The 14,901-nt window shown below is 41.4% G+C and overlaps 1 protein-coding gene across 1 annotated transcript in view; it reads right to left on the bottom strand.

Annotated features, from left to right (window-relative positions):
• The window catches only part of plch2a (phospholipase C, eta 2a), a 214,598-nt gene that overhangs the window by 61,169 nt on the left and 138,528 nt on the right, over positions 1-14,901 (bottom strand). The window contains exons 3-5 of the mRNA XM_078254204.1: positions 11,888-12,034; positions 4,494-4,737; positions 2,648-2,777 (exon numbers count right to left, since the gene is read on the bottom strand). Of these exons, the coding sequence (XP_078110330.1) occupies positions 2,648-2,777; positions 4,494-4,737; positions 11,888-12,034 (521 nt within the window). The remainder of the gene's footprint in view (positions 1-2,647; positions 2,778-4,493; positions 4,738-11,887; positions 12,035-14,901) is intronic.

Raw genomic sequence — 14,901 nt, 5'->3', positions numbered from 1 at the left:
GGGAAAAAACATTGTCTTTAACTGAAATAAAAATAAAAACGAAGCATTACACAAAAAACTATAACAAGCCTAACTAACACTGTAATGTCTGTTTGCAAAACTAACTCAAATAAAATAATCAAGTAAATGTCCTTAGTTTTCGTCTTTGTCGATGTCTTTCACAGAGCAAGTAACATTATATCTTTCAGAGTTGACATTTCCGACCATACACCTGTTTTATACAGTCTATGCCATAGACATATATAGTTTCCGACTGGGAACCCAGAAATTCCGACATTCCATGTTAAATTGAACACAACATAGTCCGTGCCCCTCACCTGGCATCATGACGGTACCGAAAGGAAGGTGGTAAAATATGTGGACAATTTATTACAGGGAAAAATCCCACGAATTTGAAAGTACATTTGAGAAGCGCACACAAGCTAGGAGGCTAACCTAGCTTACCTTAACAAGGTAAAGGAGAATGTAAAGCCCCCTTTCCCCGAAACAGAAGCTAACCCCGGTAATGTTACGGGCATGGATGTATGGGTACAGGGCCAGGCAGCATGACGGCGACAACAGCAGGACAGAGAACACTACAGGCGTGCTTTCACCGGCAACCTGATAGCTGCTGGTTAGTAAATACGCAGGAACACAAGCGGGGGTAAGCAGGGGTTAATATGTGGATTGATACTGGGATGTCTACACAACTGTGTGACTCGATTGACTTCAAAAAGTTCACCACTTTACTCGAACCAAAGTTGAAAACACCTGTTCATGTCGTCTTTAGTCTGTTGCTATTTAGGTTTTTTTCCTGGAACACGTCACTTACACATTTTGCACTTACTGCGGCATCTTGTGTAGACTGTTTACATATTTGTGCTCATCATCATATGTACATATGCTGTCCAGTCAACCCAACTGCCCAGTGAGGGTCGGGGGGCTGTGTGGCAGCAGTGAAGAAGACAACCATTAGTCTCAAACTTTCTCTGTGATAGTTCCACTATCGAATAATTATTTAATCACCTTAAACTGAGACCCGAACCAGACCCTTACTGTGTCTTTAAGACCCGACCTGACTGAACCCTACAGGTACCGCCAAATTTCAGACACATACTCGAATGGACAGCCCATGCTAGATTTTTGCTTGATTTCATCCATTACTAACCTTTAGCGTGCCATGGCAATGCAACGCATCAGTTTGTCTTCCTGCTCGGGCATTATGCATTTACTTGGAACAAATGAAACCCATGGATGCAGATGACTGACACAAGCAGATGGACAATGACATGGCTGTTGGTATCTGTTGGGTTTTGGGGTAGCAGAACACAGTGTGGTTTCAAAACTTACAAACCAAAACCGTAGACTGAAGGACTCCGACTGTGATCTGTGGATATATGAATAAAACTGACTTGACCTATTTCATAGCTGACAAATGTCACGAGCTGCCATTCAACGTAGCTTGACCTTTGTAGAAATGTTTCCGAGAGACTCTTTCCCCAGAGTTTCATCTATAAGAACTTATATTATTTTGTCTTCTGAGTGTAGAAAATATACAGTAGACAGAATCCCTGCGACGTCCGCTAACAGAAATCACTTTTGGGTAGAAAACTGGCCGTTGATTTGAGTTTGGGAGATATGTGAAATCAGGCAAACGTGTTTATTTCTGTTGTCATCGCTGTAACTGTAACGTTTAAACATGTATAGTTTAACAAGGTGGTCTGACTTTTCCAGATGTTTCTGCTGTGCTTATTTTATATACTGTGCTACTCTGTTTGTGTCTTGATAGACCAAATCTACCCAAAACTAGCAGTCTGACTAGCTGTGAGATGTCACTGTTGGGTAAACTCTGGCAATAATCATGCATTTTAAATGTATTCATTTTGAAATAACTCGTCCCCGTTTGCAAAGCACCGTTAAATTGTATGTAAATGACACAGGGGTTTTCTACCTGAAAGTTATTGTAAACAAACATTGTGATTGGTTGTAAACTGTAGCCAGGTGTGGCCGGGTTGGTTCAGTGGGTATAGCAGGCGCACGTATAGTGAGAGGTTGATGCCTTGATGCAGAGGTCCAGGGTTCGAATCCGACCAGTGACAATTTCCTGCATGTTTTTCACCTAGCTTTCATATCAAATAAAGGCGGAAAAGCCCAAAAAATAATCTTTAAAACTGTAATCGGGTGCTCAACAGCTTTGGAAGTAACTTCTGTAGATTCTAAGGTGTTGATTTAAAGAATGTTCTTTAAATGTTTGGTGAGGTAACAAAAAATAAGTACATTTCAATATGTTGCCTCTACTACAGACACACTTAAATTTCATGTGCAAATATTAGAATCCAGTTCCATCAGCTGCAAGTAAACATCTGTGTGCTGTGCAGATTCATTGGGATTCTACACTGATGCGCCAGCATCCTGATTTAGTTGAAGGAACCATTCGTGACATTTGGTCAAAATGATTGTGAGACAGTGTTTAGATTTGCTTCAGCAACCACTGAACAAAATGCGCCTGGACAAAAAATTAAAAAAAATAAAAATGAGGATAAATAATAATAATTTAATAATTAGAAAATGCTACAGTGAATTCTCTATTTTGCTTAAAAACTAAACTTTTACACCGTCGACTACCCCATCTGAGGCCCGTGACGCGGCTCTGCCGTTGGTTCCGTACCTTGAACATCTGTTTGACCTTCTGTCGGGGCAGGTTGACGTTGAGTTTGTGCAGGAGCTGGAGCACCTCGCTGATGCTCAAGCTGCCGTCGCCGTTCTTGTCGGCCTCAGTGAAGGTCTGCTTCAGCCATGTGATGACACGGTGGGTTAAGGAAAGGCAGCATGAAGATTCAGGACATTTCCTCATTAGTTTTGGTGAAGAATCTTTGTACTCTATGCTCTGCTGTTTTATCTGGTCTTATCCTGTTCTGCTTTGTGCTTTGTTTTGTTGCTAATCTTTTTGCTTCTGTGCTGTGTCTTGTTTTGGGATAAGTTCTACTCTGCTTGTGTTGTCTTCCTTTCTTGTTTTAAATTGTATTTTTAAGAAGCCCTTTGTAACATCGAGGAAAGGGGACCAGAGATGAAATAATAGCTTTTTTGGCTAATTCTGGCATTTTTAACCCATGTGTTATCATGGTTTTCATTAGACTGCACTGTCCCCTTCTTAAAAAAACTGAATCAAAGAGTCTATATGCAGGGATAAACAAGCTCAGCCGCTCATGCTTTACAATTAAACTCAACCTCTCCATAGATTTCAGCCCTGTATAATGTTGATCATGAAACTCTAGATTATATAACAGCCGTTCTTCACAGGTAGTTGCACCCTCAAATAGGATTGGGCATCGAGAATGTGTTCCAATAAGGAATCGTTTCAAAAGTTAGTTTTTTTATAAGAAATCGTTTAGGAAATTTGGTTTTGAATCCGATCATCAATTCCATTTTATACAACAACCCGAGCCGATAATCTGATTGGTCAACTAGACATTTAGATCGTGCTCAAATCAGCACGACAGCACACCCAGAGCCATTTGAGCACACCTGGCGCATCACTTAAAAACAACTCTGCCATTTTCTATGTCAAAATTCCAGAGTTGAATTAAAAAAATGGATTAAAAACATATGTATTCATGTATGTAATGCAGGAACCACAGTGGAACACACGAAAGCTCTCCAACTAGTATATAAAGTGATTCATCGGATTGAACAACCTATTTGTTACAACGCAACGAAAGTTAACTTTCACTGCATATGTTTTGGCTCTGTTTTGGACACAGCCATCTTCTAAACGTATACAAACTGGGAACTATATTCTCAGAAGGCGAAGCACTGCTACTTCTGCTACTTGGGCGGAGTGATTTGCTCGCAGCACCTGAGAAGCCCCGTGGTGAGGAGCAGAGAGTTCACCTGGAGTTCGCTCAGAGTTGGAGTAATATCACTCCGCCCAAGTAGCAGTGCTTCGCCTTCTGAGAATATAGTTCCCAGTCTGTATATGGTTAGAAGATGGCTGTGTCTCATGTGGCCTTGTTATTTGTACACGCTGTGACTACACAAACGCAAATACACAACATGTAAATAGGAAAATGTTGGCATTATTTCGTCACTTATTGGTAGCAGTAGGCTAGATGGAGCCGGTTACCTCCAGCATATGTGCTAAGCTAGGCTAGGGGTGGGGGTGTCAGACAGAGTTACGTCACGCACGGAGATGAGAAGTGTATGTATGTACTTATCTAACTCTGGGGGATACGGTGACTAAGATAAAGTCCCAATAAGTCGGCGTGTTCCTTTAAAAAATGCCCGGTAAAAATGTAAATCACCACTGATTTTTTTCCTCTTATCCTCTTATCTGTGAAATAGGCATGTGACCCGTTTCAACTCCACCCCTCAAAGAATCGGAATAGAGAGTCGATAAGAATGGGAATCCAAAGGAAGAATCTGAATTGGAATCAGAACTGTTCAAATCAAAACGATGCCCAACCCTACCGTTGAATCACCATCCCCCTCCCCCCTGCTGTATAACTGAAGGATATTGGTCTCGGGTACGCTGCCTCTTGGCCAGGCTGTCCTCATCGCTGATGCCCGCCATCAGATATTTGAGGCCTGTGATCCAGGTCCGTGCCTCCTCCCCAGTGCTGGATACCAGGTCCAGGGACTCCATGTGCTCTCCGTAGTAGAGGCTGAAGCAGCAGTTGGGGTCGAAGCAGCCCTCCGCGTAGCGCTGGAAGATCTCCGACTGCTTCCCCTCACACACCTCCCGGAGGGAGTCGATGGAGACTGTTGAGAGGAAACAGGAAGTCAGCTAGTCAGTGGTGGAATGGAACAAAATACTTTTAGTACTGTACAATTTAGTGGTACTTTGGCTTTACGTGATTATTTCAATGTTAGGCTGGTTTTTTTTTACCTTTACTGCACTCCCCCCACAAGGGAGAATGGCCCAATCCCAAAGTCCGGACTCACAGACTCACGGACTTACCGAGCCCTTTCCGTGAGTCTGCATCGATGCAGACTTCACCAAAGGGAATTACCCACAGTTCAAAGCATTGTGACATTTACCGCGGAGACCATAGGGAAATCGGGCAGCCGTCTCCTGTGCCATGGCCGTGTGGAAAGCAACAAACTCAAACTGAAAATTCCCAAACCTCTTTGTTATTAAACGTCGCCAAGGTCTGTGATCTCGCGAAGTGCTGTCCCAATCCCATTTCTACCTATCTGAGCCCACGTGGCCTCACACACTCACTCACTTAGCACCTGAGATCAATTAAGTCTGCGAGTCTTTAGTCCTTAGTCCTCAGGGCTCACTTTGGGATTGAGCCATTGAATGCATGTGCATGAACAGCAGTTAGACACCCCCCCCTGGCCCTGATTGGTGCATCTGAACAGGGAGCTGTGGATTTTTGCAAATCGCACTCCAGGCTGTAGGTGGTGCCAGAGGAGCTGGATTTTTTCTTTAATTACCTGTTTCATGTAGTTCGAGTAGAACTACATGAACATAGGGTCAGTTTCAGCAAATATGACAGAAAGTTTGCTTTATAAGTCTTACCTACTGCACCTTTAATCCAATAATATAACTTTCTGACAGGAGAGTCACTTTAACTTTTGATACTTTAAGTACATTTTTGCTTTTTACTTTCAAAGTAAAAGGCGCCTGATCCACGGTAAAACTGCTCTGCGCTGGCCGTTCCATTGTTTTCCTATGGGGAGAGCTGCACCGCTCAGAACTGTCTTCTAGCGCTGTGCTCTCGTTGCCGCTGACCTTTGACCGCAATGAGGAGGAATACCTGCGCTGCGCTTTGCCTCTCTGCTCTGTGCCCTACCTCATCATGTGTAGGTGGCGTTATATATAATAGGAGTACTTTTAAATGGTGGTGTTGCTACCTTTGCTTTAGCAAAATGTCTCAATACTACTTCCACCAGTGGATTAAGATTAAGATGTGCTCAGTTTATTAATTCAGCACATATCCTGCTGTAGTCTTTAGCATTTTACTGGTTTTGAGAATTTCCAGGCTCTAGCAAAAATAGAGAATTGTTGTGAGCATGGGGACAGTTCATCCTATTTCAGGCTTTATGATCCAGAAGATTAAAAATAATCACCTAAACGAGCAGTGCCCAGAGAGCTTTGTTTATTAAGATGCAACATTTATGAGATGGTAATGACATCTTACAGGAAGACACCGCTTTGAGTCATTCATTTGTTTCCCCCCCCACCCCCGACAGCACGCGATCAGTACTTCTGTTTCTTGTTCAGCCTGCGTGCTGTTTTGGGAAATTTTAAAGACCAGGTTCATTCCCCCAAAAAACTATCCATACCCAGAGGTGCTACCCATAACACAAATCAATCTCTGTCTCTCTAACATTATTGACATACACACTCGTTCATAATGCAGTGGCAAAGCCACACACACACACACACACACACACACGACGGTAAAGAACGCGTGGTTTTGTGCCAGTTGTATGTATATTGGATGTCAAAGATGTCATCAACATGACACTCAACATGCTGCTGCTGTGCTGTGTGTGCGCTCCCATGTGGCTGTCAGTGTTCTCCACAAACCCTGCAGCTGCAGATACATGGACACACGCTTCTCCTGACTGCAGCACTTTTATACATAATGCAAGAGTATACACCAGGTATCTGGTAGATAGGGATAACAACAACAACTTCTAGTACCTTCTAAATATTTGATGAGCTGCAGGCGGCAGTGCTTGAGGATAATAATGTCAGTTGGTCAGTCTTCAGAGACTTTGAGTACATTTGCACAAATACGGAGGACATGGCCTCAGTGTTCTCAAGGGATGCCATCGCTTTTTTTTCTGCCATTTCTTTGCACTGAGTGCTTGCAGGACTTTTATTTGTAACAGAGATTTTATTTTATTGTATAGGTATTACAAGGATCTGTATACTTCCTCCACCAGGTATCTTCAGGGTATCGACTGAAATAACCCAGTACAAAGTACAGACATTGAAAATTTTCCAGTCAAAGCATACCTGCATTCAAGTCTACAAAAATGACTATTTGTATGGTTTTGTTATCTATCACTCAATCAAAACATTTTGGTCAAAACTCGACTAAAATAAGAGGTGGACTTACAGAGACTTCTGCTCTCAGTATTAAGACTTAATTTAAAAATCTGAGTAATGAGTTCTGAGTTTTAGTTGGTTTAATGTATTGTAGAGTTTGTGTCTTGATATTATGTATTTTAAAGGCCCTAGGGAAGGGCATTGTAAATTAGCTTGGGCTATAAATGCTGGAGTGTGTGGCATTGGTTTAGGCTACATACTTGTTGCTATACAAATCAACAATACAATAAAATTAACAACAAAATTAACAACAGACTATCACTGTAAGTGTATTTTTGCATGGCTGGCTGGTATTATGTTGGCTGGTTCTATGGGTTTAAAATTTCTGTTTGGGTTGTTGGTTAGTTTTGTTACCTTACACGGTAGATGGATCATCGCAATATCACAAAATCACGCGAGAATCGCAGGATCACATATCACACTGAAATCCAACTAGTCAGGCTTCAACTAATGCGTTTGTGTCTGAACTACCAGCTCAACGAACCAATCAGCGCCCGGTGAGGAGCTACTGGCAGCTACGGGGGTAGTTAAGGTGTGTGTGCGGCCCGAAACCACTTGTTCAAAACAACAAATGCGGGCATCATAGACAAATGGTCCATCCAATCACCTATTAGGTTTTTTATTTTTATTTTTTAAAGTGCCTGCCTTTTTCCAAACAGTTTCCAATGACAGCTTCTCAGATGGTTCTGTGTTAAAGCTACATTGTGTAAGAATTTCTCCCATCTAGCGGTGAAATTGTATGTGACAACCAACTGAATATTACTTTCTAGCCCCCCCCACCCATTCCGAGCATGTTTTAACTCCTACGGTGGCCGTATTATTCCAGGAAGTACGACTTCGTCCGTGAGTGTTCCTTCCAGTGTAATAATAGTTTTACGTTATTTTGGTACCATTTCATTGCTAACATCAGCTATCAGGTTCCCAAACAAATGCAAGCTAATGTTAGTAAAGTATCAATGCTATCGTTATTCTCTATATTGTACGTAATAGTGTAAGGCAATGTTTACAGTGTAGGAGAGAAGCATCCGTTACATGTCCTAGAGAATAGGCTTTCAAATCTGTCGCAACTAATCTTCTCCCCCTCCCTTGCATTCATCACGGTGCCACTGAGTGTACAAGCGCAAAAGGCGGAGGTATGTCCCTCTTTGGCTAATGTATTTTAAAGATGGAGGCGCAACATGGCGGCCGTCATTCAAGCGACTCGCTCGTATGTATTCTGAATGATTCTAAATGGCAGATTCTACGAGAATACTTTGATTAGTTGGTGGAAGTAATTACACATGAATGAGTACATATTTGTGAAACAACAAAAGGGTTTTTTGCTAAGAATCAACTCAAAAAATTACACAATGGAGCTTTAACATACCATGTGGCACGTCCGTTATATTTTCTGGGCCAGAAAGGACAAATGTGATGCCAGACACAAAGGACTCCCGCTCAGTGTAGGAGCAGACCAGAAGCCTGCAGTGCTTCCTGTCTGTCAGTCTGTCCCAGTGGGCGCTCTGTGATAAGCCTCTAAAAGGTCGGAGAACCTCAGACACACTGCCAGCGAATATGCTGCCAGATAAGGCTACAGTCTATTCCTCTCCAGTGACTGAGCCCTGTCAAGGTATCAAATGACAAACACAGGCTGTATCAGTTGGGACGTGACTAAAAGCTGGGAACATACATTCGTATAGGGAATAGAAGGCCTGACTCTGTCAATCTTGACCAAATATCTACAAGTGGAGAGCTAAGATAAGAAAATGTGTCATTCCAACTGGAATTTCAGATTATCAGACGTGTGCGGAGGTGGATTAGGAGAAATAAAGCCATGCTCTGAGGACTGCCCCCGCTCTGGTATGTGAAAGTAGCTTACATTACCTTCACACAAAACTGATTAGTCTTCGTTTCTCAGACGTTATGAGCCGACGAAAGATTGGATTGTAGCATTTGTGTTCACGTTTTACTCGTCCAACCGTAAAAGGTTTAAGATTCATGGTTAACATTCCGTGATTTAGTTTCCAATGTCTTTAAAGAAAGCCGCAAACCCCCTGTCATTTCTATTTAGTGGCAAGTGTGTGTAAGATACTGTTTGGGCAGATTAACGCTGATGAATAATTAAGTTGACTTAAGAAGCTTATTAAATCCAGGGCTACAGAGGATGGAGAGCAACAGGAAACTGAGCCCCCCCCCTCCCCCGTGTCCCCATGAGACGCCCAGCCATACTGGGAGCTGCTGCTAAGAAGTCCCTTAGCCTTCTTTATTTCTAAAACACTTCAGGGAACTGTTTTGTTTGCTTGTTCAGATAGTATGCATGGGAAATAAATGTCCAGTTCTAATTAACAAAAACACGTTCAGTCCTGAGGGAATGTTTAGGAGCAAGAATGAAATGAGCCAACTGTTTACCAGCTTCATGATACCAGTTATGGTGGTACAGGCTCCAGGTGATGCAAGATGTCTTCACCTTGTTTTATTTTTGTGAATAAATGATGGAAATATTCCCCTGTGACATGCTGAAACTGTAGTACGAGTCATACAATCAGCAAACTGACATTAGTTACACAGCATAAAATGTCTACTTTTGGCTAACAAAACCCCTGAGTGGTACAAACTGAAACTGCTCCCTATCACGGAAACAGTGCACTATATACACCGTGTTCCAAATGATTATGCAAATGATATTTTACACTGATTTTCCTAAATAGTCAATGCAAATGGTAATTTGCTGAATTTGCAGTATTAGGAGGTCATATTTACTGAAATCAAAATGTTACATGTTAACATAGGACCCCTTCTTTGATATCACCTTTTGCTTGAGGATGCTCCAAAGGTTCTCAATAGGGTTGAGGTCAGGGGAGGATGGTTACAGTGGGCCCAGAAATACATGAAGACTAATTTTCAATTTTCTTGTTACTGATGAGTGCCGTGCAACCCTGGATGGTAGCGGATGGTTGGTGGATGGTAGTGGAGTAGTGGATGGTTGGTGGATGGCCACCATGTCCCATTAAGGCTGCGATGTCAGCAAGGAGGTGGCGGAGTCATGTTTTGGGCCGGAATCATGGGGAGAGAGCTGGTAGGCCCCTTTAGGGTCCCTGGAGGTGTGAAAATGACCTCGGCAAAGTATGAGTTTCTGACTGACCACTTTCTTCCATGGTACAAAAAGAAGAACTGTGCCTTCCGTAGCAAAATCATCTTCGTGCATGGCAATGCACCATCTCATGCTGCAAAGAATACCTCTGTGTCATTGGCTGCTATGGGCATAAAAGGAGAGAAACTCATGGTGTGGCCCCCATTTCCCCTCACCTCAACCCTATTGAGAACCTTTGGAGCATCCTCAAGCAAAAGATCTATGAGGGTGGAAGGCAGTTCGCATCAAAACAGCAGCTCTGGGAGGCTATTCTGACATCCTGCAAAGAAATTCACAAAGAAAATTGGTGTCCTTAACGGTTGGATTTTTCCTCATTTTTTTAATTAAGGCATCAAGATCAAGATGATTTTTTTAGCATGGGTGTATTCACTTATGCTGAGCACTGTATATAATTAATATATATATATATATATATATATATATATATAAATATATACATATATATATACATATATATATATACATATATATATATATATATATATATATATATATATATATATATATATATATATATATATTAGGGCTGTCAGCATTATTATATTATTTTTTTTAATCGCATTAATCGCATGCCGGCATTTATTAATTTATTTTACACTTCCCTTGGCTTTGCGTCGTGTCTAACAGGCTACTATTTTGACCCTTTGCAGCACCGTTACTTTATCATCAAGCTGCCACTTCCTCCTAACACATCCTTCTGCTGCAGGCTGCAGGCACGATGGAGAAAGACAGCAGCAATGACTCTGAATGGAGCTTTTTATTTTCCAAAACTCCCGGACGGCTCAGTAGACAAGTCGAAAGCCATATGCACGTTGTGTAAAGCCAAATTAAAATATCACCAAAGCACGTCAAGCTTGAGCTACCACCTACGGAGCTAAGCATATCAGTTAACGTGATGCTACCACCTAGCATGCTACCCACTCAGGCAAAGCATTATTTTGGATAGTGCTACTTGCCGACCTGTGGATGAAACCAAATCCCAAAAAATGACTACAGCTCTTACGAAACGGGTGGCAACTAACTGCAGACCTGTCAGCATCGTAGAGGACTCGGGTCTTAAAGACGTACTACGGTTGGCATGTTCTGACCTGTCTCGTATTTTAGTTAGGTACTTGGAGGAATTGTGCAATAATGACAGATTAACACATTTTTCTTTTGTTTACAGTAAATAAATAATTACAAATCTTAAAATCAAGTTCATAAAGTAACTTTCCTTGCATTCATTTGATTACCAATCAAGATACACTGGTAAAAATTGATTTCAATATCAATAATTCATTTTATACAAATTGGGTTTGTTTTCATTCAATAAACGTGAAAGAAAAAAAATAAAATGTCAGATTTCGGTTGTTTTTTCTAAGTAAAAATGTTGAAAAAAAAGTGTCAACAATATAAAACAAGGGCACATGGGTAGCTCACCTGGTAGTGCGCGCACCCATATAAAGAGGCTTAGTCCTCAACAAAGCGGCCGCGGGATCAACTCCGACCTGCGGCTCTTTGCTGCATGTCATTCCCCCTCTCTGAATGGAGATTCAGATTAAGAAATATCTTTATGATATGCCTAGCAACATTCAATGAGCCCTTGGCTGTCACGTGAAATATGGCACACATGGCTTTCCAGAAGTTTGAACCATGAATACTTTGAACTACAGGAGTAAGACACACTTGAAATGCTGTTCCCCTGGGACTGTAGGAAGAAAAAAGACACTCACTCTTGGCCTTTTCATTCTTGCGTGACGGCCTCCAGCGGATGCAGGACTTGTGTTCGTCCAGATAGAAGAACCGCACCAGTCCCTTGGAGCCGCCGCGGAGCTTCACCATCTGGGTCCCCATCTGCATGGAAGTCATGCATTTCTCCACTGGAGACAGAAGGAGAGAAAAAAAAAGAAAATGGTTGGAAAGTTATCAAAAAGGGAAACTGCTGGAGTGTGCACTGCAACTGAGAAAAAGTGTGTTACAGACAGTTTTCATTCAAGAGGTGTGTGTGTGTGTGTGTGTGTGTGTGTGTGTGTGTGTGTGTGTGTGCGTGCGTGCGTGCATGCGTGCGTGTGTGTGCGCGCGTGTGTGTGTTTCCACAAAATTCCATCTGGGCTCTCACGCTAAACACACTTATTTGCGTATACACTCACATGACCACAAAGGAAAGCTAATGCATTGGATTTGGCTGTCACTGCTGACAGGGTTTTGCTTGTCTCATGGGAGGAAGAGAAAGAAGAGAAGAGAGATGACAGCCGAGAGGCAATTTCTCCACGAAAAGCCCTTTAATAAAGATCTCTACTTCACACTGTAGACTATGACAGCAAAAATCAATAAAAACCACTTTAGATGCGAGGGATTTCTATAGAGGCCCCAATTAACTGGAATAATTGTACACCTTCGAGGAATTACCCAACACAGTAACACTTTATGATAACTAGGGCTGAAAAATTATGCAAAATGATTTGCCTCGAAGCTTCGTTTAATTAATGTTACCAACGTTGTTATCGCTCACGGCGTTTCCGCACGGAGGATTATCACTGTCGCACACCGGGCTGACGCTACTTGCGACACATGCTATGAAGACTGATTACAAAATGAAGAAAGAGCATAAGGGGCTAAGAGAAGAGACAGGCTGGAGAAAACGACAGAAAAGCAGCTAGCAGATAGTGAGGAGATGTTTTTTTTACAGTGTGTTCAGGGGACAGGCAGCTAGCAGATAGTGAGGAGATGTTTTTTTTTACAGTGTGTTCAGGGGACAGGCAGCTAGCAGATAGCGAGGAGATGTTTTTTACAGTGTGTTCAGGGGACAGGCAGCTAGCAGATAGTGAGGAGATGTTTTTTACAGTGTGTTCAGGGGACAGGCAGCTAGCAGATAGTGAGGAGATGTTTTTTTTACAGTGTGTTCAGGGGACAGGCAGCTAGCAGATAGTGAGGAGATGTTTTTTTACAGTGTGTTCAGGGGACAGGCAGCTAGCAGATAGTGAGGAGATGTTTTTTTACAGTGTGTTCAGGGGACAGGCAGCTAGCAGATAGTGAGGAGATGTTTTTTTACAGTGTGTTCAGGGGACAGGCAGCTAGCAGATAGTGAGGAGATGTTTTTTTTTACAGTGTGTTCAGGGGACAGGCAGCTAGCAGATAGTGAGGAGATTTTTTTTTACAGTGTGTTCAGGGGACAGGCAGCTAGCAGATAGTGAGGAGATGTTTTTTTACAGTGTGTTCAGGGGACAGGCAGCTATCGGATAGTGAGGAGATGTTTGCTGTATGTGACAAAAAATGTTGTAGCCTAAAAAACGCGTGACATCGCTTAGAGCACCTTTAATTCAACTAATGTTTATACTTATTTTACTGTTAACAAAAAATTAAATGACAATTAATAATGTTTACTAATTATTAGTAATGCTATAATTGGTTATTTTAACAAATTATTGTTGCAAATGATTTGTAAACCGTTAAACATGATTTGGATAGCTCCTATAAAGTTGCAACTGATGATTATAATACCTTGTTTATGGTTAATAAATACTTTGTAAAGCATCTTTGGTGGTTTACAATTAGTAAACATTAGGGGTGCACGATTCAGAAAATATCACGATTCAAAATCAATTTTCAGGCTCAAGATTTGATTCAAAAATCGATTTTCGATTCAAAAACGATTCTCGATTCAAAAAAATTATTCACAGTATGTAAATGAAGTTACTTTTCCCATGTGATCGCAGTAGACAGACAATAAAAAAAAATCGATTTTTGGAATTGTATGAATCGATTTTGAAATCTGTAGAGCTTGAATCATGAATTGAATGTCAATCGATTTTTTTGCACACCCCTAGTAAACATTATAAATCACCATGTGTTACAGGAAACAGTAACAGTAAAATAACAATGAACTAAAGTTGCATTAACTATAAATGTATAATTCAATAATGATTGTTATTATAAACAAGACCTACTGTAGAGAATAATGGGCACATGCCAAAATAGGGAATGGTGCCACTGAAAATACAACCAAGCCTCGGTGTGTCCTTGCCATTATTTTGGGGGAGAATTTGACAGTTCCTCCACAGGAAGCTAATGGTGTGGACAGCCACGTGCCCCTGGGCTGCGGTTACACCCTATGTGGCCATAATAACAATTATCAAGTGTCTGTCACATCCTATAAAACTATTTCCCTGCAACATGCAGGGAATTAGGCCAACTCAGCACGCTCTGAAATTCAACATGTCTGCTGCTTTACACAACTCAGCCTTGAGATAGGACTCACTGGAAAGTTTCAAATAAAAGCTGGTATTCAAATAAGGAAACACTAAGCCCAGGGTACAACTACTACTACTACTAACAGTACTACTCGTTTCTGTTGGGTCGATTGAGAAACTGTTTATGGTATAAATATCTACACATAATCACAGAGGAATGGCTATTTGTGGTTAACCCAGCACAATTTGCAAATGACAGACATTTTAATGCACCGATATAGTATGTTGAAAGGACAGCTAACATTGGCACAGAATGTCTGACAGTTGACAGACTTATATCTTCCCATGATATAAACCTATGCAGTAGTGTTGCACGATATTGACAAAATGTGATATTGCGATATCGATTATGAATATTGCGATATATATATTAATTTCGATATTTTTAAACGTGTGTGCAATTACAAAAGTTATGGGAAAATGGATCAAAATAGATTCATAACATACAAAACAAGTTTTCTTACAACACAAGGTTTATTTCAACTGACTGTCATATT

Source organism: Sander vitreus, chromosome 7 (genome assembly GCF_031162955.1).
Source record: "Sander vitreus isolate 19-12246 chromosome 7, sanVit1, whole genome shotgun sequence".
NCBI classification, from domain to species: domain Eukaryota; kingdom Metazoa; phylum Chordata; class Actinopteri; order Perciformes; family Percidae; genus Sander; species Sander vitreus.
This window is presented reverse-complemented; position numbering and strand designations above follow the sequence as displayed.